General features: G+C 43.1%; 1 protein-coding gene across 11 annotated transcripts in view; it reads left to right on the top strand.

The window, feature by feature from the left end:
* Window positions 1-22,131, top strand: part of LOC117962473 (myocyte-specific enhancer factor 2A-like) — a 106,304-nt gene that overhangs the window by 31,332 nt on the left and 52,841 nt on the right. For all 11 annotated transcript variants that reach the window (XM_058995562.1, XM_058995567.1, XM_058995565.1 and 8 more), the window contains one exon: window positions 17,203-17,384. In XM_058995562.1, coding sequence (XP_058851545.1) covers window positions 17,331-17,384 — 54 coding nt within the window. In that variant the 5' untranslated portion in view covers window positions 17,203-17,330. The remainder of the gene's footprint in view (window positions 1-17,202; window positions 17,385-22,131) is intronic.

Here is a 22,131-nt window from a genome sequence, read left to right as displayed (position 1 = left end):
TGAGTGTGAATGGCAGCACACACCAGTGAAATGCACTGTACTGTGTCAAGGTCACGCGGTTCATGCTATTAAATTCAGGCTGGTAAACAGCAAGTGATCAACAAACAGAATCAGATACCTTGTGGCTACTTAGTAATATTGATTCTTTGCCATTTCAATGACTGCTTTATTTAGCCATCAGGAGATTAGATTGCACAAGTCTGACAGTCTGCTTTACTGTTTGAGAATTTATTTCTAAACAGTGCTCAAGATATCGCAGGGTATCTGAAGGGGTTTAGACTTGTGACAGCTCACTACTTCTAAAAACACAACAAAACAAAGTGTTTGAGCCCCGTATGTATATAAACTCTGTCTACCACATTGCTGTGGTCAACAGGTGGAGCCCCCAAACAATGATTCAAGTGCTGTCACTGTGTGTGGTCACAGGAGGTGATCCAGCCAACTCAGCGTTTTTGCGTTAACTGCTTAGTAGCGGCACCACCTGTCTTGAGAAGGGATCCCTTATTAAAGTTTAGCATGATAAATTTGCACATTTTGCAGTTTTCCCCATGTACTTACCATAGCTTACTGTGGTTTTTGTAATATGATTTACCATACCTCTCTGGGCTTTACAATGCTTACCCATGCTATACCCTGCTTTCGCAGTGCCTTTACTATAGGACATTTTTATAAAGGCATCCATTGTATTGGTTGCATTAAAAACTGAAGAATGTGTTTTTCCTATTTGGAGGGTGCAGGGTGACTCCCTTCATTTTGGTCACCAATGCGTTTTCCACAGCAGCCGCCTCAGCGCCAAATAACTTTATAACCCTGCCCCCTCCCGCCCCCTCGTTATGCTCTGGGCTTGTAGTAAGCTAAGAGTTGGAAAGTACAGACTGTACTTATGTAGCAACAGAGACAGTTTGGGTGGAGCTCTCCAGGTTTATCCCCCTGGGCAATGGCTTGCTGCATGTACGCTGCAATCCATGTACAATGAAAACCCTGTTGGAGCATTGTCAGGGTGTCTGCTAGGTGTTGGTGGCAGGGCTGGGTTTTGTGTTGACAGATAGTAATGCACATTCTGGAGATGCACAAAGCCTCACAGGCGTCTCATTTTCCAGCGTGAGGGAGCCAGAAGTGCTAAATAAAGAGACGCGAGCACACGCTGTCCGAAGCCTGGGACCTGGCAGGAAGGATAGATTGTATTTATTTTTTTATTCTAAAAGGCTTGATGTAACTCCTGTAATCTTTTCATAGCTCTTATATGATTGTTGTTATTTTTTATTCAGATTTTCCAGTGGCGTTAACCATGTGCAGCTTGTTGTAAAGGCAGTGAGACTAGCAGCGCAATGATATTCCTGTGAAGATAAAATACAATTGATATAATCATCTCCCCACACCAATACCTGTTTACCATAGCTCGGGTTAATTTCCCTGTGTTACACAGTGTCAAGTTCTTATTTTGAATAGTGCAAGAAAACTGTGAAAACAGGAAAACAAGCAATGGCTGTGACTTTTGTTTTGGGTTCAAACTTTAATGGTATCAATAAATTGGAACCCCATTCCCATGTCTTACCCTTTAAAAAAGTTTGCGGGAAAACAAAACTAAACCATTTATTCTAGAACATGGCCACCCCCCCCTCCCCAGAATTCCCTAGTGACTGTATATTACAGACATTCAAGTACTATGTGATTTGTGGTCCTGTTTTGGAATTCAGCGTAGGCAAAGATAACCGTGTGTTTTATTAACACTCAGTAAGCCGGGTAGAAACCCACATCAACCACAATGCAAACATCATTTTACTTGAACGAGTACGACCGCACCTCATTTATTAGCTCCTGATAAAAGCATTTAAATTAATCGCTGGTAGAATTCATGCCCGTTATCTATATTCCTGGGATCAGAAACAATGTATGAACCAATTTTTGTTTTTAGATGGATGCAGATGGTTTAGTTTAAGTTGAATAGCAGATGAAAGAAAGGTGTGGTGTGGTTTGCAAAGCTTGGGTACCAGACATACCAGACAGAGGCATGGCTGGCTGATACAGAGCGGTGGAGTGTGCCAGAGGGGATACAGGTGCTCGCAGGAGAATTCCACATGGTATCTGTGCAGCTTCACTACAATCCCTCAATGCTGTGGTGTGCAGACCCCAGTCATGCTGGCTGATACAGAGCGGTGGAGTGTGCCAGGGGGGTCACAGGTGCTTGCAGGAGAATTCCACATGGTATCTGTGCAGCTTCACTACAATCCCTCAATGCTGTGGTGTGCAGACCCCAGAGGGGCTCAGTGATCAGCACAGCCTGAGACACTGAGGCTGACTTGGCTCTCTAAATCTTTCTAATTAGATTGAGGAAACACCATTGCGTGTGTGTGTGTGTGTGTGTGTGTGTGTGTGTGTTGTTTTTAAAAGCACAAGGGCAGGGTTAGTCTCAGGTGAGTTGAGGCTATTAAAAAGAAAAAAATAGAAAAGAAAAAAAAGAAAAAACCACACTGCATATAAAAGGAAACCATCCGTGCTGAGAACTCCCCCCCCCCCCTCCCTCCATGTAGGAAGTGGATTGCAGGGCTTTCTGACATTCCTGCATCAAACTGTATTTATTGCAGATAACCATTTAGGTGAGCACAGGGCAAGGTCAGCCTGTAGAGCATGGGATTGCCTTGCATTGATTCAGCCTTTTACATTGTCAAACCAGGGAGTGTAGGTCCTATCCATAACAAGACATTAGCCTAGTGGTTTGGACAGTGTGTGTGTGCATGTGCAATTCAAAAATAAAGATCCAAAAGTAAGGTTGCCATTCGTGGGTTTATAGATCATTCTTGCTGGCATAAGAGTTCTACAGAAACCACCATTGCAAAAAAAGATTGGTGTAGATTAAAACAAATGGCTTAAAAACAACAGAATTTAACCCGGCAGTAGCCTTTCCAGCAAGATGATCTCACATGGCAATTCCAATAAGAACTATGAATAAGAGAGAAAAGCACTGTGGAGTTTGCTCTTCCACTCCTTTCGTGGGGTTTCTTTTCGGTAATTAGTTTTGTTCAGGATCTGCTTTAGTCTGAACAAGCTGCAGTTTGCCAGAAAGAGGGCTTTGCTTTTGTATGTGATGCTAGTAAACAGTCCATTAGCATTTAGCAGTGAACACTTGTTATAATTTAGCAGTGAACTCTTGTTATAATCCTTACTTTTGATATGGATCCCTGGCTTTCTTTTTATCTTGTAATTACTGTGAATGCTTCTCTTCTTGAGCTGCTTCTATTTCTTTTCCAGTTTTGTGTGTGAATGTTTTGTCTCATTTTATTGGGGGTAAAAACCAGGGCAGATTGCACTGTAATAGTATTAGAGGGAGGGGTGAGGTGGGGTAGGGGGTCTTTGCTTTAATTGGAAACCCCATTTTTCTTCAGTACTGTATATGAACCCTTACTCTCATTCCAGTCATTTTCTTTGCTGCTCTTTGAAACTTCATGTGACTTTGCTAAGAGGCTTTCCAGCAGGAAAAGGGTTCCAATGCAAGGGAGAGGGTTCTTGTTTCATTCTTGAGAAATAGAGACTCAGATCAGCGTTAGTGCTCAAACGTGCCTGATGGAAATGGATCAGTGGGAATAGGATTGTCCCAGCAGCAATTACATTACGTATTACATTACAGCTACTGTAAGACACTCTGCTTCATTCTGCAGCTTGGATTCCTAGGTCTGTCATTCCAGTGAAACGCATGAACCCCTAACTACTACTTATTTTTTTTCTATGCACTTGATTTGTAAGAATGGCATTATTATTATATTGAATGAAAACAGCTTTCTTTGAAAACTATATCTATCTATCTAGCTATCTATAAAATAACAAAACTTGATACTCTCAGTTTAACCATTGGATATGGACTAGAGTGCTGCACCATCTCTAGCCCCCAAGGCTGAATGTCAAAGTCACCTTGCAGTGAGTGCCTGTGTGTGTGTGCGACTGTGCTTGTGTGTGTGTGTGTGTGTGTGTCTATGTGTGTGTGTTTGCACAAGTGTCACATGCTCTTGTGACGGTGTGTGTATGCTTGTGATGGTGTGTGTGTGTGTGTGTGCTTGTGAGAGTCTGTACTGTATCTGTGTGTGTGTGTGCTTGTGTGTTAGTGTGTCTGGCTGATCCCAGAGCCTTCTTGAATTGACTGTCTTGTCTCTCTCTCTCTCTCTCTCTCTCTCTCTCTCTCTCTCTCTATCTCTCTCTCTCTCTCTGTCTGTGTGTGCATACGGCTGCCAGTGAAACTCAGGCAGTGGGTTTTTAAATAATAAAATAGGAGATGGGTCAAACGCAGATGAAGTGCATCACACGTGAGCACAAGTGGGCAGGACTCTGGGACTCTGCTCAGCCGGAGCCAGGGTTTATTTTGGCTGATGCTAAAATTAAAACCGCTGTTTGAACCTAATTAAAGACTGGCATTTTGTTGGAGGAGACAGTATGCCGTAGTGTCTCACTTTTTATATATATATATAATATATATATATATATATATATATATATATATATATATATATATATGGCAACTTGTATTGTCTAAGTATTGTGTAATATTCAGTGCAGTTTCACTCAGTATTTTATAACTGTTATTTTTTCACATTAATAGTTGAATGTTGCTGGCAGGTACAGCACAGTTTGGACAGTTGTTTTGGATGTAGCAGTTGCAGAGCATGCTTTGGTAGATGACTTTTCCTTGTGGTTTTATGAACTGAGCCCTAGCATTGTTTGTGATTCAGAGAGGAAATTGAGTCATGCCAGGATCACAATGGTGTCGTACATTTATGCAAAAGGATGAGTGATTTCTGGCCACAAGCTGGGCTGTTCTGTTCCAAGCAGCAGAGGACTGTACCCTTGTCTGTTGTGATAGACATAAAGCCAACCTGGACAATGCTGTATTATATGAATACCGTCAACTGTACTACCGGGCATTGCACTATTTCAATCTCTGTATCTCAAATGTATTTTCAAGTCCTTTATAAAAGCCATCCTAGCCTCTCCTCTTCTCTAAAGAGCACACCAATTAAAGTCGATCGTTTCCCTTTTAATTAACTGAAGGGGCTGTTCAATACCAGTAATGCACTGCCCTAAGCAAAACTGCCGGCGTGGCTCGGTGAATATTGAGATGTTTTTATTTATGTTGTTCAGGGTGTGCCGTCACTCCCGTTCAGTAGAGTGCTGTGAGATCAGGTTCTGCTGCTGAGGTTTTCACAGTGATGTCACTGGGCACTGATAAGTAGCATTCCACAGCTCCAGTCCCGGCTAATGTTACATGTAATCAGGTCTGGTGATTGTCTGAACTCGCATTGATTCAGCATGGGATTACATCTCGGCCACTAGAGATTTCTCCTGAGCGTGCGTCCATTGTGAAATTAACTTCTTTTTAGATAAGGAACTCCATTCTTTTGTCAGGGTGTTTCTAAATTGGACACTTGAGTCATAGTTTAGATAAGAATTAGTTCTGAGGATGATTTAGCATTGCTTCGATAACGGAAGAGGTTTTTTTTTTCCATTAAACAATCACTTCACTTCTTGGTTGCCTGTGCTTAAAAATGATTTTATTGTATTTCATGCAAGACCAGCCGGATGCTTCTAGGCTTAGTGCCTGTGCTCTGGGATAGTCCGAGATATAGGAAGGCCAAGAGATAAGCGAGGACTGTGCTCGTTTTTACAAAAGTGCATGACGGTGTTGAAATGTAAAATACGAAAGACTGTATACCTGAATAGGCAATTTGTGCATCAGTGCCAGACTGATGTATAATTTATATTGCATAAATTAGAAATTAACATGCAAACATGCTAGCAAGGTTTACAATAACCACAACTGTGCACAGGCAGTATAGAAGAAAAAGGATGACCTATTTCTGCTTAGCAACTTGAATAACGAGAGTTCAGGCGTTTCGCAAAAGCTGCTATTTCAAAGTCACACATTCATGATAAATTCTACAGTATGTGAGTCATCTCCTATGCCACATTGTTACCAACAGTTGTCCACTCTCTCTCACTGTCTCACACACGGTCCATTCATGATCAGATGAGATGGAAATTAGCACTGCTAGTGCACAGAGATACAGTCTTTAGATGGGGAGATAGATAGGCAGATACCTGTGGAAAAAGAGCCACTTGTTTTGTGCCAGTTCCTTTTTTGACAGCAGCTCTGTAATCAGGCGTATGTATCTGTTTTGTTATTGTTCTACCGACAATAAACAGCTCTCTGTTCTATGAGTCCTCGCAGCACCCTGAATGGGAAGCTGTGGGGAATGGTGTTGGTGACGTTTCACAGTTGTTAATGAAAAGGTGAAACAGACTCATGCTTTTTAAATATCTTGAACTGAGAGAAGCTGATACTGGCTTTCCACCCCGGTTTACTCATTGAAAACACTTAAACACAACAATCTGCATACTCTGTATGTAACGATAGGTTGACACAAGTTGAAGATAGTGTAAAAATGTAGCTCTCTTATCTTAGCCTCTCAATGAACAGACCATGTGAGTGTGATTCCAGGAAACCCACATGACAGCCCCTTGGGACGACAGGGAGAGAAAGACACAACACACTGTAACTACAGATCAGGGAGAGAAAGACACCATGCACTGTAACTACAGATCAGAGAGAGAAAGACACCACGCACTGTAACTACAGATCAGAGAGAGACACCATGCACTGTAACTACAGATCAGAGAGAGAGACACCATGCACTGTAACTACAGATCAGAGAGAGAAAGACACCACGCACTGTAACTACAGATCAGAGAGAGAAAGACACCACGCACTGTAACTACAGATCAGAGAGAGAAAGACACCATGCACTGAAACTACAGATCAGAGAGAGACACCACGCACTGTAACTACAGATCAGAGAGAGAAAGACACCATGCACTGAAACTACAGATCAGAGAGAGACACCACGCACTGTAACTACAGATCAGAGAGAGAGAGACACCATGCACTGTAACTACAGATCAGAGAGAAAGACACCACGCACTGTAACTACAGATCAGAGAGAGAAAGACACCACGCACTGAAACTACAGATCAGAGAGAGACACCACGCACTGTAACTACAGATCAGAGAGAAAGACACCACGCATTGTAACTACAGATCAAACAATAGTGAAGATGTAGAACATGCTGTATAAATCCAGCAAGATGATCAGGGACTTTTCTTAGGCTGAGGTGGGCACCATTATGCATGCTCAATACTCAGATATGTACCAAACTGATTGGTCCAGTGAAGCTCCCATTTTTAAAATCTGTATCATTTAAGTACGACAATGAGACAATGTGGTTTATTTTAATGAACCGAATGCATGCTGATGTCAATACTGTGTTAATCTTGTTGATGTGTTCCTTTCCGAATCCCTTGCTTGAAGCTCATGTTTGGGGTTGTGATTTCTCAAAGGAAGGCTGTAGCTTTCCGAATCCCTCGCTTGAAGCTCAGGTTTGGGGTTGTGATTCCTCAAAGGAAGGCTATAGCTTTCCGAATCCCTCGCTTGATGCTCAGATTTGGGTTTGTGATTTCTCAAAGGAAGGCTGTAGCTTTCCGAATCCCTCGCTTGAAGCTCAGGTTTGGGGTTGTGATTCCTCAAAGGAAGGCTATAGCTTTCCGAATCCCTCGCTTGATGCTCAGATTTGGGTTTGTGATTTCTCAAAGGAAGGCTGTAGCTTTCCGAATCCCTCGCTTGATGCTCAGATTTGGGTTTGTGATTTCTCATAGGAAGGCTATAGCTTTCCGAATCCCTCACTTGGTCTCCAGTGTATTCACTCTCCTCTCTGCTGTTTACCAGCTTTCACCAGTTTGCATTGGATTTGTCTAATCAAATGACTAGTATCTTTACACATCTACATGCAGAGATAATAATATTATTTAACTCTCTTGAAAAATGTTAATGATAACCGTATGTTCCCTAGCAGACAGAATTAAAGCAGTGCCTGAAATCAAATTCATTTGTTTTGCGGCCGTGCTTTTGATTAGTAACCCTCACCTTTGTAAGGTGTACGGTGTTGTGTTCACCAGTGCTATAACTACACGTCACTGAGTATATAGAATCTACCCTTGCCTGAACCCCATTTTTTTGTTTTTACCAGGAGTAAAATAGAATATTAAACAAGATCGTATAACATTTCTTATTATAACCTAATTCTTTTTTTTGTTTTTGTCCCTGATTTTGAAAGTCAAGTATACATTGATACAGCCTGGGTAAGTGGCAGGAGAACCGAGTCTCCTATAGAAATACACAGTAGATCCAGTGTGGTCCTGTTTCATGTTGTGAAGTGCAGTAAAGCTTTTGTTTAAAAGACATGACTGCTGTTTAATTGAGTGTGACTGATGATGATGGCATTTTTTCAATATGGGTAATTAACAAGTTTATTTTTTTGCCATGAATAGCAACGTGATATTAATGGATTCCACGTCACTCTTGTGGTTAAGAACCCTATGTGGTTACATTGTGGCTGGTGCGCTTTGTCACACCTTCTTCAAGCTACAAGCCAAGCGGATACAGGGGAATGGTTGTTAGTCTGTTGTGCAATGTCTCACTCGGTCCCATCAAGTGTTGTTCAGATCTGTAGATGATGCTCTCGAAAAAGCTAAGGGACGGGACGCTGTAGTGGTTTTTTACAGCCCCGTATTTATTTCCTTATCCGAAAGGAAGATGTGGGTTTGGCATACTGACACAGTCGCACATAAACCCAAGTTTTTTTTTTTTTTTTTTCATTTTGCTTTGCTGTGGCAGGAACTTGGCATTTACAAAAGGACATGTTGCATACACTTCAAGCTGCTGCTCTGCTGCATTGCACAACCCTGATCTTGGCATCAAAGCTGGTGACTGGGAAGGAGATGATCAGATAGGGTTTACTACATTCCAGTAATACTCAGAACGCATGGAGCAGTAATCGTGAAGGGCTGCTTTTAGGGTAGACTCGCAGTAACACTTTGGTTTCACCACTTCTGCATTTTGTCCTTAATCTTGCCATCATCATCTATGATGCAGAAACCCTATTCCCAATTATTGCCCGGGTCAGTTCCCAGCCCCTCCATGTCTACACACAGCTAATGGTCACAAAGTGAACTTTCTTGATCCACACGTTAAAGGGTCTGGAAAGAATAACCTTTTAAACCTGACTGATGATGCCGTCATACTGGGGAGAACCACGAAACTCATTATTTATTTCCCCTTCTATTTTCCATTTTGTCCTTTCTTTTGCTAGGCTCTCTCTCTATCTCCCACCTTGACTCGCTCCCCAGTTATCCACACAAACCCTTTGCCAGACCGTATTAATTATACCTCATTTGTTGCCTTGGAAACAGAAGCAATAGAAGGGAGAGTGTGCGAGAGAGAGGGAGGGAGGGAGAAGGTAGCACCTCAAGGATCAGCCAAGTGTCAGATTAACATCAGGAGACTTTAACACTTGATGTTGAGGCCTGAAACATATCCTTCTCAGCGGGAGGAGCAGAATCACGGGCTTGAGATAAACACGGTCTAACACAGGGGACTGGCACTGATGCTAGGCAGTAGGTGCAGGTGAGAGTTGGTGGTGTGTGAGGTCTATTCATTTCATCAGCTGAGCCGCTATATTTCTGTGTTTTGAAATGAACTGTATAAGCGGGCATGTGCTTTTTTCCTGGTGTGGTTTGCTTGCTTGACGTATAAATGCTCCCAGGTGTCTGTATGACACCCTCAGCAATGGAAAGGCACAGTTTGGTCAGTACAGGCTCTGATAAGTGCTGTGACCACGGAACCATGTACACATCCTCAGTGTGAACACAGATGTGCTCCCCCTTCCGCCCTGGTTTAACATGCTTACACAGGCTTTTCCATAAACCCACAATTCCTTGCACAATAGTTCAAGCACACAACCAATGCAAAGCCGAGCGGCCTGGTTTTGATTATGTTTGTTTTTCGTGTTTGTGTGGCTCTGCTGGTATATCAGCCGCTTCCTGGTTTGAGAAGAGGCTGAGAATTCATCCAGCAACATGTAACATGGGGGGGGGGGGGGGGTTCTACTGGAGTCCCCTTTCCTTGTTGTACAGTAGGCTAGTTGAAAGAGAAGCTCTCCTTTTAACCCAGTCAAAGGGAGAGTGGAACATGACTCAATGTGGTCACACTAACCCCTGTGCCCTTAGCATAGCAACGAGATGAGGCATCTCTACTGTAAGTCAGTCAGTAATAATAATAATTCTAACGTACAAAGAAATGAATATGCAGTGTTTCGGCTTGTTGTTTTTTTCTTTAACTGGCAGGAAAATAAGAAGGTAAGAATAAGTCTTGAGTGTGTCGAGTCCCCCTGGGCTGGGAGCAGATGCCCTCCCAACAGAATGGTCATTACTCGGGGCCTGAAAAACAGGAAGAGCAGGAAGAGTGAAAGCAGGAAGTGGGGAGTACTGGGCGGCCCGCGGCCTGTGGTACGATGCACAGTCCAGGGCTGGCGCTGACAGGAAGTAGTGCAGTCATGGATACGCACAGGATTCTGTGTGTTGTCCTGCAGGCTCTGAGCCACCGAGGAAGGGGGGGGGGGGGGTGGCGGGTGGGGGGGTGTAGTCTTAATGTTGACACACATGTGCCCTTGGTTGTCTTCTTTTTCTTTGGCTACAGAAAGACAATTCTTAGAATGACCAAGTTTCATTCAGCCATTGCCAAGCGTTCGATGGTGCTGCAAAAGCGCATGTTAGTTTCAGCACCAAAAAAACAAAATCCCCTAGATCAATTCGGGCTGAATTTAAACAGATGACTTCATCTGCATCTTCCTGTCCTCTGCCCCCCCCCCTCCCCTACATCCCATGTGCTGTATATATACTGATAAAAAAAAGCAGAACAGCAAGCATTGCTTTCATGGTAGGTGTCAAACCATTGCCACAGTTCTGCTCCTGACTAAAATACCTAAGGTCAGAAATTGGCTGGATAACTGTAAAAAAAAAAAAAAAAAAAAAAAAAAAGAAAAAATACCAGCACTTGTGTTAAATGCCTTTAATTGGAGATGTAGTACCTGCTGGGCACAAGCAAGCAGCTTGAGCTGTTATTTGTGTGGGGGCCATGTGAGTGGGTGTGTGTTATTTTCCTGCTCAGAGGAAGTGATGTCTTTTGTTGCAATTAGGTGGGAGTTTGATGTAATTTATCAAGCCTGGAATGACTGACCTCATCACACTCCCTCCTACACTCGCGTCAACACACGAACCAGGAGTAAAGGAGAGGGTCTTGCTGTCTGAGTCTTGTTATGCTTGAATTAAGACAGTACAGATTCCATTCTTACCCTTGAATAGGTTGGCAGAATTCTGCAGTCACAGCTAGATTCCACTGTTGCTCATTGGTCCCCATCGAGGACAGGGAACCCAAGAACACTTGGATCAGAACCGAGCTCAGTTGTTTCACTGCTCTAGCAGTAATCCATGTACAATTGTATTATTTACAGCTTTGCATTGTTAACCTCACAGTGTGTGTTGTTATATGATTTTAAAACTAAGTCGCACACAAACTAATGCTGCTGATTTGAGATTTAAACCCAGTGCATCGTTTAGCACCTGCACTTGTAATAATCAGCCTTCACCAACTCCTTGCACATGTGGAAGATCGATGTGCTTGCAGTTCAGCACCTTTTGCCTGTACTGAATATTCAGATCGTCTCCAATGAAGCCCTGCGTTTGTGGTGTAATGAAGCCGCCTGGTTTAGAAACTCTCCTTGACAGTATCCCTGTAGAACTCCTGTAGCAGTCTGACAGTACATGCAGCCCCATCGATTTTCATGTCAACTTCATTTTGCTCTCCTTTCGTGAAATATTGCATCTGCATCGCTTGCTTTTGTGCAAAGGTATGCTAAACACCTTTAGGGAAAGTTAGATTCCTACTGCTTCGCTTGAATTCAACTAGGTGTCAAACCGTGATGTATTGGAACTGTTTGATTTATCGCGGGGTACGGCAGAATGTTAGGAAAGAGTTAACCCTGACAAAGCACTGCAAATGCATGATGGGAAAAGCGTGGTACAAAGTGTGAGATTCCAGGGCAAATATACTGTTTTATACAGGACCTTGTAGTGTAAATAACAGCAAGTAAGGGAGAGACACAGAGACGGGCCACAGGCTTGCTCATAAACATGAGTAATACAGTACATGTGGGAAAACACAGCTTGGTGGGTTAATCATTCTGAATAGCCTGTGACTGCAGCCCGCAATGAAAACCCAAACAAAACAACAACAAAACAAGTGGACAGCAGCACGTGCGACGGGCAGGGAAGCGTACAAGCGCTTGGAAACCCTGGAGGTGGGTTCTAAGAGGGAGGTTAGAGACTCCACGCAGTTCCTGCTGGGGCGCAGCCGAACGTTGAAATAACGTGCATTCAGAGAGCTATTCCGGGCCATAGAGAAAGGGCGGGGGAGTTGGAGCCAAGTCATTTGAAGCTCTGTGGCAGTTGTTGATGTTGTTGTTGTTGTTGGTTTGTTTTTTAAGACATTTATACATGACGACTTTGTGAGCAATGCTTGTTTTGTTTGCCAGCTTATTTATAGATAGGTAGAGGGGCGTGGTAAGGGAAGTGATGGTTTCAGAGGGGATTTTATCCAGAGAGAAGGGTCCTTGCATTCTGTTGAAGAGTGGGCCTTGGGTAATTACAGCAGTTTCTTCCGAAAACAAGGTTCCTTTTTATTTTGTTTGCTTTACACGGTATAAGAAATGCCTTGGCCCAAATCTGCGTTGTGCACAGCCTCCAGGACCAGATTCGTCCCTTGGGCTTGTTTAATTCTCCTATGCAGTGCAGTGCAGTCCGGATGTTTTTGCAGACAAGGGGAGGGGAGGGGCAGTGAGAGCTGTTTGATCTAATCCCATTCCGGGGGAACTGCAACATTTTGCATGTTGAGTTTTGAAGGGGCTTAAACTGCTGCCTGTGCCCACCCTCTTTCCCTGGCAGGTCCTATGGGACTGCACAGCAACATTCCCTCAAATACTAACCAAGCAGTATTTACCTTGCCTCCAGACTGAAACCAGGTGTTCTTCATGATGAACCGAAGCTGAACCCTCCTTCGGTTGGCAGGCTCACACATTGTTTGGTTGATTTGCAGAGTCCTTGGCTTGGTAGAGAACCTCAGTCCAAGCACCCCCACCCACACAGAAACCCTGAGCCTCATTATTTAAAGCATTGCCTTTTAAGGTGTAGAAATAGTGGTATATGTTGGTTACTACACCCTGAGAACCAGCTTTCCTCTTCTTCTGCAGATGCAGACACTTGACAGCTTTCTTTATTCTGTACCTTCGCTAATAAGTCCCCTGTACCACTCACATGCACATACATCCCCCTCTTTTCTTTAGTAAGGCTGCCACTCTCTGGAAATGTATTTGTAAACCTACGCTATTACAGTAGCAAAACATCAACGTTCGACCCACTGCTGAGAGAGTATCTATGCAGTTATTGCAGGAATGCCGTGCTACGTGTTGCCCTGGCTTTGCTCGCTTTTCTGGCAGGCTGTGCCAGCGTGGGACCCAGCACCCTTGGGTACGCGTGCCATGCCAGTCCAGCAGGCTTTAGGATAAAGTGCTGTTTCGCTTGTACTCCTGTGACCCACAGGGATTAAGAGAGATCTTATACCCCTGCTTAAGGTGAAAGCCACACTGCTTCTCAAAGCTGCAGTCTCTGTTCTGTCATTCCAAGGGAAGCTATGTACAAGATGCCAAGGTTGAAGCATCTCTGTCTCTGTCGCATCGCATCTCTGTCTCTCTGTCTCTCTCTCTCTCTCTCTCTCTCTCTCTCTCTCTCTCTCTCTCTCTCTCTCTCTCTCTCTCTCTCTCTCTCTCTCTCTCTCTCTTTCTTTGCATTAGCAGTGTGTGCTCCTAATTAACCCTGGAACTCCCCTAAATCAGCCTGCATGCCTGAGACTTACTGTAGGAAGTTGCTGTATTCTCAGAGCTGTTCCCTCTGCTTTATGAGTGCGTTACATAGAGTCACCATTGGCAGGCTCACAACAACAGAACTGGAGTCTGGCTTTAATTTAGACAACCGGATTTGTTCATTTAAAAGTATTTTTTGCAAAAGGTATTCATTTGAATCGTTGTAAAATATATAACCAGTATAACTGAAGCTGGTGTAAGCTTAGCACCAGGGTAAATGCTTTTGTTAATATGGTCCTTTGGTATTGAGGAACTTAGTTGTTGTTTTTTAAGCACGCAGGGAGCCTTGATTAGGGTTTAATAAGTTGTTGCCACACTGTCGGCCCCCTCTTCATTACAGGCTCTATTCCTTTGGGAAGGTCATGAGAGCAGATTCTACCTGGGCACTATGTATAAGCAGCCACTCATCCTGTCTTGCGACCTTGTGCAGCTCAAGAAATGCTAAAGGCATGAGGGGATGTAGTTGCAAGTGAGTAGCGGGCTTAGTGTTCAGAGCTTCATTGAACAGGATATTCATCACGATGCAATGCATCGTTGCACCGGTCTTTGGTAAGTGCAGAATCACAAGTAATCTGATGATAATGCATATTAAAAGAACATAACTTTAACATACTACTATTGCATTTGTTAACAGATATATGACAGATATATGACTTCTCAGCAAAGCTTCTGAAAACTGAGATCTTGGCAATTAGTAAATGCATGCTAATTAGCTGGGGTAGTCACACATTTAAATAATGAAATCTGACAGTTCGAGGGTTAATGACAGATGCAGTCAGTCAGAGAGACAAAGCTAGTTTTGATTTCATGCCAGCCAGATGGCACACGCTCATGCAGTTCGATAGTAAAAAAAAAAATATGTGGTGCATAAGTAGAGTTCATTTTATTTTTTGTTGTGGCACTTCAAAAAAAGTTGAGCTCTCTAATCACTCCTGCCACAAAGCGAACACCCTAAAATCAGCAAAGTATAAAATAAGACAAGTACATGAATTCTGCGTGCATGTTACCGATGGGCGCTTTGATATTTCTACAGTATATAATTCAATAAGCGGTGTAAAGCAGCACGGCACTCCGGAAACACTAACAACACAAGTGTCTGTGTTTCCTCATGGCAGCGTGTAGTCTGGAGCTTCGAGAAGCAGCCTCTTCGAGGTGTTAGTCTGTCTATGAACACCAACAGCCTGTGCAGGGCGGGGATGTTCTGAATGGTGGCAAAATTAAATATGACGGAATAAAAAAATTCACAGGTGCGTTCTGATGTGGTTTTCAGTAAATTCTGCGCTTGGGGGTGAGAATTTCCTTCAGTGTACTTTCCTTTCAGTGAACTCCCTTAAGGCTGACCTCATAATAATAATGATAATAATAATAATAAAATATATATGTACAAAAAACCCTGCTGCTGCTTTTCATACTGTAATGAAGCTTCACTTTAATGTGATGTTTGGACTCTCCGGCTGCCCTTTAATCTTCCTCCCGCTTGGAAACACAGAGAATCCCTGTGGTTATATAAACTCTGCGTTGTTGCAGAGCAGCGTAGCTGGTTTGGAGTGGCACTGTAGTGTGAGAATCAGGGACTGCTCGCTGCCTTGCTGTAAGGCAGGGATGAGGGAAGCTTGGCTGTCCCTGTCATCCCTGTGCCTGGTCAGTGGATTAAATGAAGGGAACAGGTCTTCGGTGGTGATAGTCCAGCCATGGCTGTTTCATTACACAAGCGATGCGAAAGGGCACCTGAAAGGTCATGCATTGATCTGTAACGCTGTGATGAAGCGTTTCTCTTAGAAAGGAGGTACACCATTGCACACGTATACAACTAGCACCTCACACACGCAGTGCAGTACCTGCAGTGCGGTCAGGTTGTCTCTCACTTGGATTTGCTGGTGACCCGGTGCCCACTCTGCCCCCAACACCCTGCTAATGTATAAGTGTGCAGCCTCATCCTCCTGGCCAGCGGGGGGCGCTGCTGCTGGGGTCAGTATTGCTGCAGTTCTGTCTCCCAGGCTGGTCAATGCTCATTTTGATCTGCGTTCAGATGAAGGGGGTGAACGGCTTTGGTTTTAAATGCCAGGCTTTATTAACCTTGCAGCGCGAGGTGTGATATTCCTTTTCTCTCAAGGGACTCCAGTCAAGTAATGAGTGTTGCTATGGTTGCGGGGGCAGAATTTTTTTTCTTTTTTTCTAAGAATTGCTTTTAATTTCCCTTTGAGTAGAAGCATCTTACCTGATTGTTTTAATCAGGTGTGTGTGTGTGGTTTGGGGGACGGGGGTGGGGGACGGACTCGACTGTATTTTCTCTCTCAACGGTGCATAACGGAGTTTTCTTGTCTAGCTGAAACTTAATCTTTTCTGAGTTTAGAGATGTCACTGAACAGGAAAGGTTGTCTCGTTCACTCGAATGATGCCCTTCATACTCTGCTCTGCATCTTTGTAGCTCCGCTCCTGCTTTCTCTCTGCAGCGCGGGGGGGAGTGAATGGATCGTCTGCATCTCTGTAGCTCCTCTCCTGCTTTCTCTCTGCAGCGCGGGGGGGAGTGAATGGATCGTGAAGTGCACTCTGTCACTAATTGGCTCATGCTGTCGCGGCGCATTAACCGTGAATGGGGATGAATGCGCTGCCACGCTGATCAGTGCACAAGGAGACCAGGGCTGCCCTCCAGTGACAGGCAGCCTGGACTGCAGAGGTCAGAGTCGAGCGCAAGAGCCGTCACGTGGCAAGCAAAGCAGCATCGCCATCAGTATAATAATAATTATAATAATAATAATATCGATACTCATCAATATTTTAAACAGGCAAAACTTTTGCTTGCTACCTTTGTTCTTTTTCAAAGTTCAATAGAATTTTGCAGTAATGCATGGCATTAAAAGCTTATGGGAATCTTTTTTGTATTTTTTGGGCATGCTAGAGATTTTCAGTTTATAGGTAACAGATCTCATGCATTGCAGTTTTGCATAGCCTTTATTTATTTATTTCACTGGCTCTCATGTCAAAATCCATGCAATGGCATTGCCGTTCTGGCTTTGAATTTTGATGATGAACTGTTAGAATTGATATACCTTTTTGTATTACCTGTTTGCGTATTTCCAGAACAAGTTGTTTTATGTAACAAACAGTTGAGTCTGAAACTGAACTGCTGTCTGCGTCAGGTCTTGGGTTCCTCCCTCGCATGGGTCACTGCTGCTGCTGAGCTGCAGGTGGGAAGATTAAAAAGCACCCTGACTTGCATCCTTTCTAAATGTGCTGAGGAATGGAAATAAAAAGAAGAGCTCAGTAGCTTTGATGTGAATCAGTAACTAACACGCAGTACAGTACTAACTCTCTCTCTCTCTCTCTCTCTCTCTCTCTCTCTCTCTCTAGATCTTGGAGTGGTAAACTAGGACAGCCGAGAGGAGCGTGTACAATGTGCTAGGAGAGCGAAGACGGACGAGTTTGGGTGTTTTATTTCTGCTATAGTGGAGTGTCAGAGTGAAAGGAGGAAAGTGAAAATGGGGCGGAAGAAGATACAGATCACGCGGATCATGGACGAACGGAACAGACAGGTAGGAGGAGGAGGAGGCCTTCTGATACAATGAATCCCCCCCGTGTCCTAACAGCACGGCCGTCATGCAGCCCCCTTTATTGAAGAGTTCAGGAAACTGACACAAACAACAGCTGCCTGTTTCACTGCGATAGACCTTCACTGTACAGTGAGACGAGGTCATTGCTACTGCAGTATAACAAGTTCAAGCTGCATGTTTTGTTTCAGTGAACACTTTGTGTAACTACATTCTGCTGGTGTTGGAGCACATTTCCAAACTCTATCTTTACACAGCAGTGTGTTTTGTGGGTGTCGGTGTGCCACACCCAAACAGATCAATGGTTTTATTTTTCTTTTGAGTTTTTCACTGCTGTGTGTGAAGAAAGCCGTTTTATTTTTTTAAATGTCTGAATGGGTTCCATGTTGCTATGGCAATGACATGTTTCAGATTCCAAGGGATCCTGTAACAATGCTAAGATCCAGTGGATTCGATCTAGTGGTTTATAATACCAGTGAGATCTCCTTCATTCAACCGGAGGCTGCTGTCAGAATTCTTATTACGTGTTCCTCGTACCTATCAGAAACGTTACGCAGCACTTTCTCCTCTCGCTGTGATTTTTTTTAAGTGTTTCTGATACTGAGTGATGGGTTCTCCATTTCTGTTTTATCTCCAGCATTGATTTGTTTTTTGTTCTTCCAATGCACTTCCCCTTGCGAAGGGATCGGTTTACTCCTGTCCCTCTGTACTGTGCTCTGCTTTCCCTGTGGTTCAGTCTGGCTGCTAATAATAACCTGGCACAGCCGGCGGCTTGTACCCTCTCATTACAAGGGCTGGGTCAGCAGGACATGCCCTTCTCTCTGCGTCCGTCGTGCCCAATAGAAACCACATAGGAATTAGGAGCTGTTTGTCACGACAGTCCTAGGCTTTCATTTGGATGGGACTGGACTTGGACAAACATCAATTAAAAGAAACTTACCCTACAATTGCTCTTCATATTCATGTTGGATTTTTTTTTCTGGCTTAAATAAGGCAAGCGAAATGCTTCTGTAAGGGTTCACTTTGGCACTTCTGTTTGTTTAAGATTTATTTATTTATTTATTTTTTTTTTTAACAGTCATCAACACAGATACACCTGTCGGCTTTACCCTACCTATAATTTATTTAGTTACTGTTATATTACAGTTATTGCCTTTAGGAAATGCATAGTATAATATTGTCATAGAAACCACGCTTTCACTAAAGTAGTGCTTTCCACTATAAAGGTTTACCACAGTAAGAGCAAAGTGTAATAAGCATAGCAAAGGATAGGTAAGCGTTGGTACACCTGGCAAAGCCCAGAGAGGTATGCTAAAGCATATAAGAAAAGGGTAAATACATGCATAGCTATGAAAAAAAAATTAAACTCTGTGAAACTTTTTTTTTAAATTCCTTGACACCTCCCCCCACAAACACACACACACACATGTTCTATTTTTTACCTTCATTGTGTGGGTAGTAATTTGCCGAAGTGAGAAGCACAGTCTACATGATGGTCTCATTATTGGTATGCCACCAGGTTTTGGGTGTGATCCAAATGAGATAGCAGGAAGGGACACATACTCTGCCAAGAGAACAGGGGTGATATGCTGTTTGTGCAACCTGTTTGAGCAAATCAGCTCCATTGAGTGACAGTCACAGGGCACGCTAACAGTAAGGGAGCCAGCATAGTTAACCCTTGAATCAAAATCTTACAAGAACAACCAAAAAAATAAAAATCTGTTTCGACCCTTCATGTTAGGTTCCCCTTATCAGAAATACTAGAAGAAACATGATGAGTTCAGTGACAAACGTTTTCGATGACTTCAGTCGGTTTCCCTTCAAGACCAATGCGGATTATAGATCATGGGTTTTATTCCTCATCCATCGTGTGGAACGTACCCATTGTCAGCTAATAGATTCCATGAGGAGACCTATGAGTTAATATGGGTATGTTCCACACAATGTCTGATTCTGCTGGCAGTCAGTTTCATGCGAGCCTGACTGTCCGCTCTGATCGGACATAATGTACAGTAAGTGAGTCTGCTGCCATTTTAGTTTTTTTTATTTCTCTTGTCAGAGAACAAACTTCATTTAAACAATTTTTGGGGGAGGATAAACTGAATCCTGTCCTTTTTGAATGGGTTGGCACTCCTAATTTAATACCATTGTTCAGTGCTTCCTGCTTGGAAGGAGTCAGCATAATCAGGAGTTTTGTCATGCAAAATGATAATAAAAAACACATACCAGATGAAGGCAGACATGTGTGAGTGTGTGTTGTGTGTGAGAGTGTGTGTGCGTGTGTGTGCGTGCGTGCGTGAGTGCGTGCGTGTGCTCTTTTTATTGAGATTGTGCAACACCTGTCATCGTAGAGCAGAGGAGGGCTGTTGGAATCAGTGAGTGTTTCTGTGCAGTCTGACATCCTAATTGCAAACCTGTGTAGGAATGAATATGAAAATAGCACCAGACGCCAAGAGAGCTCTAATTTACCAACTGCAGATCAGCAATAGCATGCACAACACCTAGATATATCCATCTGAGACGCACTGATGCTAGTAAAGAATCACCTGTCTGCGTTTGTGTGAGCTTGAAGAGGATGGATGCAGAGTCTCGATATTGAGGCAGGTGCAGCATGCACTTGTGAGTCTAATAATACAAACGCAGTGCATAGTTCCTATCTGCATGTCAATGCTGTTCATATTGATCAGTATTTAAAAGTGAATTAAAGTCATATCTACTATATATCAAATAGCTGTAATACATTATTATTGAATTGTGGTTTGTCACACTTGTACTTTGCTTGAACAAAAGTTATTGTATTTCTTGCTCTTATTGTATTACTTGTATTGTAACACTTGAAATGTATTTGCTTACGATTGTAAGTCGCCCTGGATAAGGGCGTCTGCTAAGAAATAAATAATAATAATAATAATAATAATAATAATAATAATAATAATAATAATAATAATAATACATGGATGAGTAAGACTGGGGACAGGGGAAGCTCAGTGTTCATAGGGCAACCAGTAACATGGAGCTGTGCTAAGAAGTGCTGCTCCTTTATTAAAACATAGTGAAACAATATTGCTCAATTCACATCCAGTAAGGTGGGTGTGGGTAATTGATTGTCAGGTTAACAATGCTAAATATTTTCAGTAAATGTAGATTGCTATCACAGAACACTGGAGCTATACGGTGGCCTAATTTTACACTGCGTGTTTGATGACTAATCTGTAGATTTTCATTTCTAATAATTTGCTCTGTATGTCATTGAGCGAGTTACTACTAGTAATTGCACAAGTCATTACAAGTTTAATGATTTATTTCTAGGCAGTACTTTACCTCAGTTCCCCCTCGCTAGAGACTCAGATCGGCATGCCACGCTCCCTGGATTAGCATGATCAGAGTTTAATGAACATGCTACAGGCACAGTTGCAAGCAGTTAGAGAGAAATGCATTAATAGTATTTTTTTAAATGAGAATGTAGTTTTTAACTAGTAAAAATAAGTATACTGTACAAGACTGCAATTTAAGAGGAAAGCTGCTGTGAATGTATAGAATTTACATATTGCCCTGCACCGTAGTTTGTTTTTTTGGATGCATAATAACTAAACAGTATGATAATAGTATCAAGGCTTTACATCAGTCCCTGCAGTATACATTTCTATAGACAGTAATCATTAATCATCGAAGCTAGTCCTGGACAGCAGTGCCAACAATTAACCCCTGATCAACCAATTACTTCTTTATTTTTTATATTTTACTTCTACATGTTTTATATTTTAGGGAGTGGTCAGTGTGTGCGAGCAAACATATTTGTTTTAAAGCCTGTGAAAGACCAGATAGCCTGGCTCTTAAATATTTAAAGGGTTTAAAAACTAAAACATGCCGGGACACCAGGGTCAGCCAGCTGTGGCCTGGGCTGTCAAGAGCGGTGTCTCTGTCTCTCCGTTCCTCCAGCAATGCTCCCCCCCCCCCCCCCCAGCTTCGAGTTCCTCTCAGAGAAACGCAGAGAGACCGGCAGGGACAGCGACTGTCTGTCTGGCCTCAGGGCTCAGCTGGTGCGCGGCTTGGGCTGGAGCCAGGGGGCCTGGGCTCAAGAGCCAGCTGGGCCCCTTGTCTGCTCCCGCTTAGTTTCATTTTAGTTCTTTCATTCTCAAGCAGAACGCAGATGGGGGAAACAGAACAGAACCTACCATCATTTAGTGCTTGTCCCACTAAGTCCCCAGCGATCAGTTTGCTTTGCTTCCCAATAGGAGATTTGAGTCATCTAGATTGATATCTCAATCTGAACCACTCACTTACTGACAGTTGTTATCGGGGACGTAACCTTTGACAGGCACCTATTTTTGAGTTCAGCGAAGACGTATCGATCCTCAACAGGAACACTTGTTTAAAGTTTTCCGTGGGATTTATTTAGGCTAGATGAGATGTTTTAACATCTCAACCAGATCAATAGTAAGTATTTAATATGCCATGCTTTGTCTTCTAAAAGATTTGGCATTTGGAATACTGATGGTGTGTCTTTGCAATCTGGTGTGATCACAATCATGTTCACAGTGCTGTTTCGAATTGCCTTGCAACTGAGCCTGGACCGTCTGGTTGGGTTGGACTGGAATAGCAGGTGGAACTGTGATAACTGATGATGTGCTCAGAGTAAAGAATCTCTCTCTCCCATGTTCTCACAACTCAAGATAGGAGTACTTCCAGTCTAGCTCTGACCAATGCTAAACATCTCAAAGCTAGTTCTGTG

This window comes from Acipenser ruthenus, chromosome 21, assembly GCF_902713425.1.
Source record: "Acipenser ruthenus chromosome 21, fAciRut3.2 maternal haplotype, whole genome shotgun sequence".
NCBI classification, from domain to species: Eukaryota; Metazoa; Chordata; class Actinopteri; order Acipenseriformes; family Acipenseridae; genus Acipenser; species Acipenser ruthenus.
Note: the sequence above shows the minus strand (reverse complement) of the source record. Positions and strands in the feature narration are given on the sequence as shown.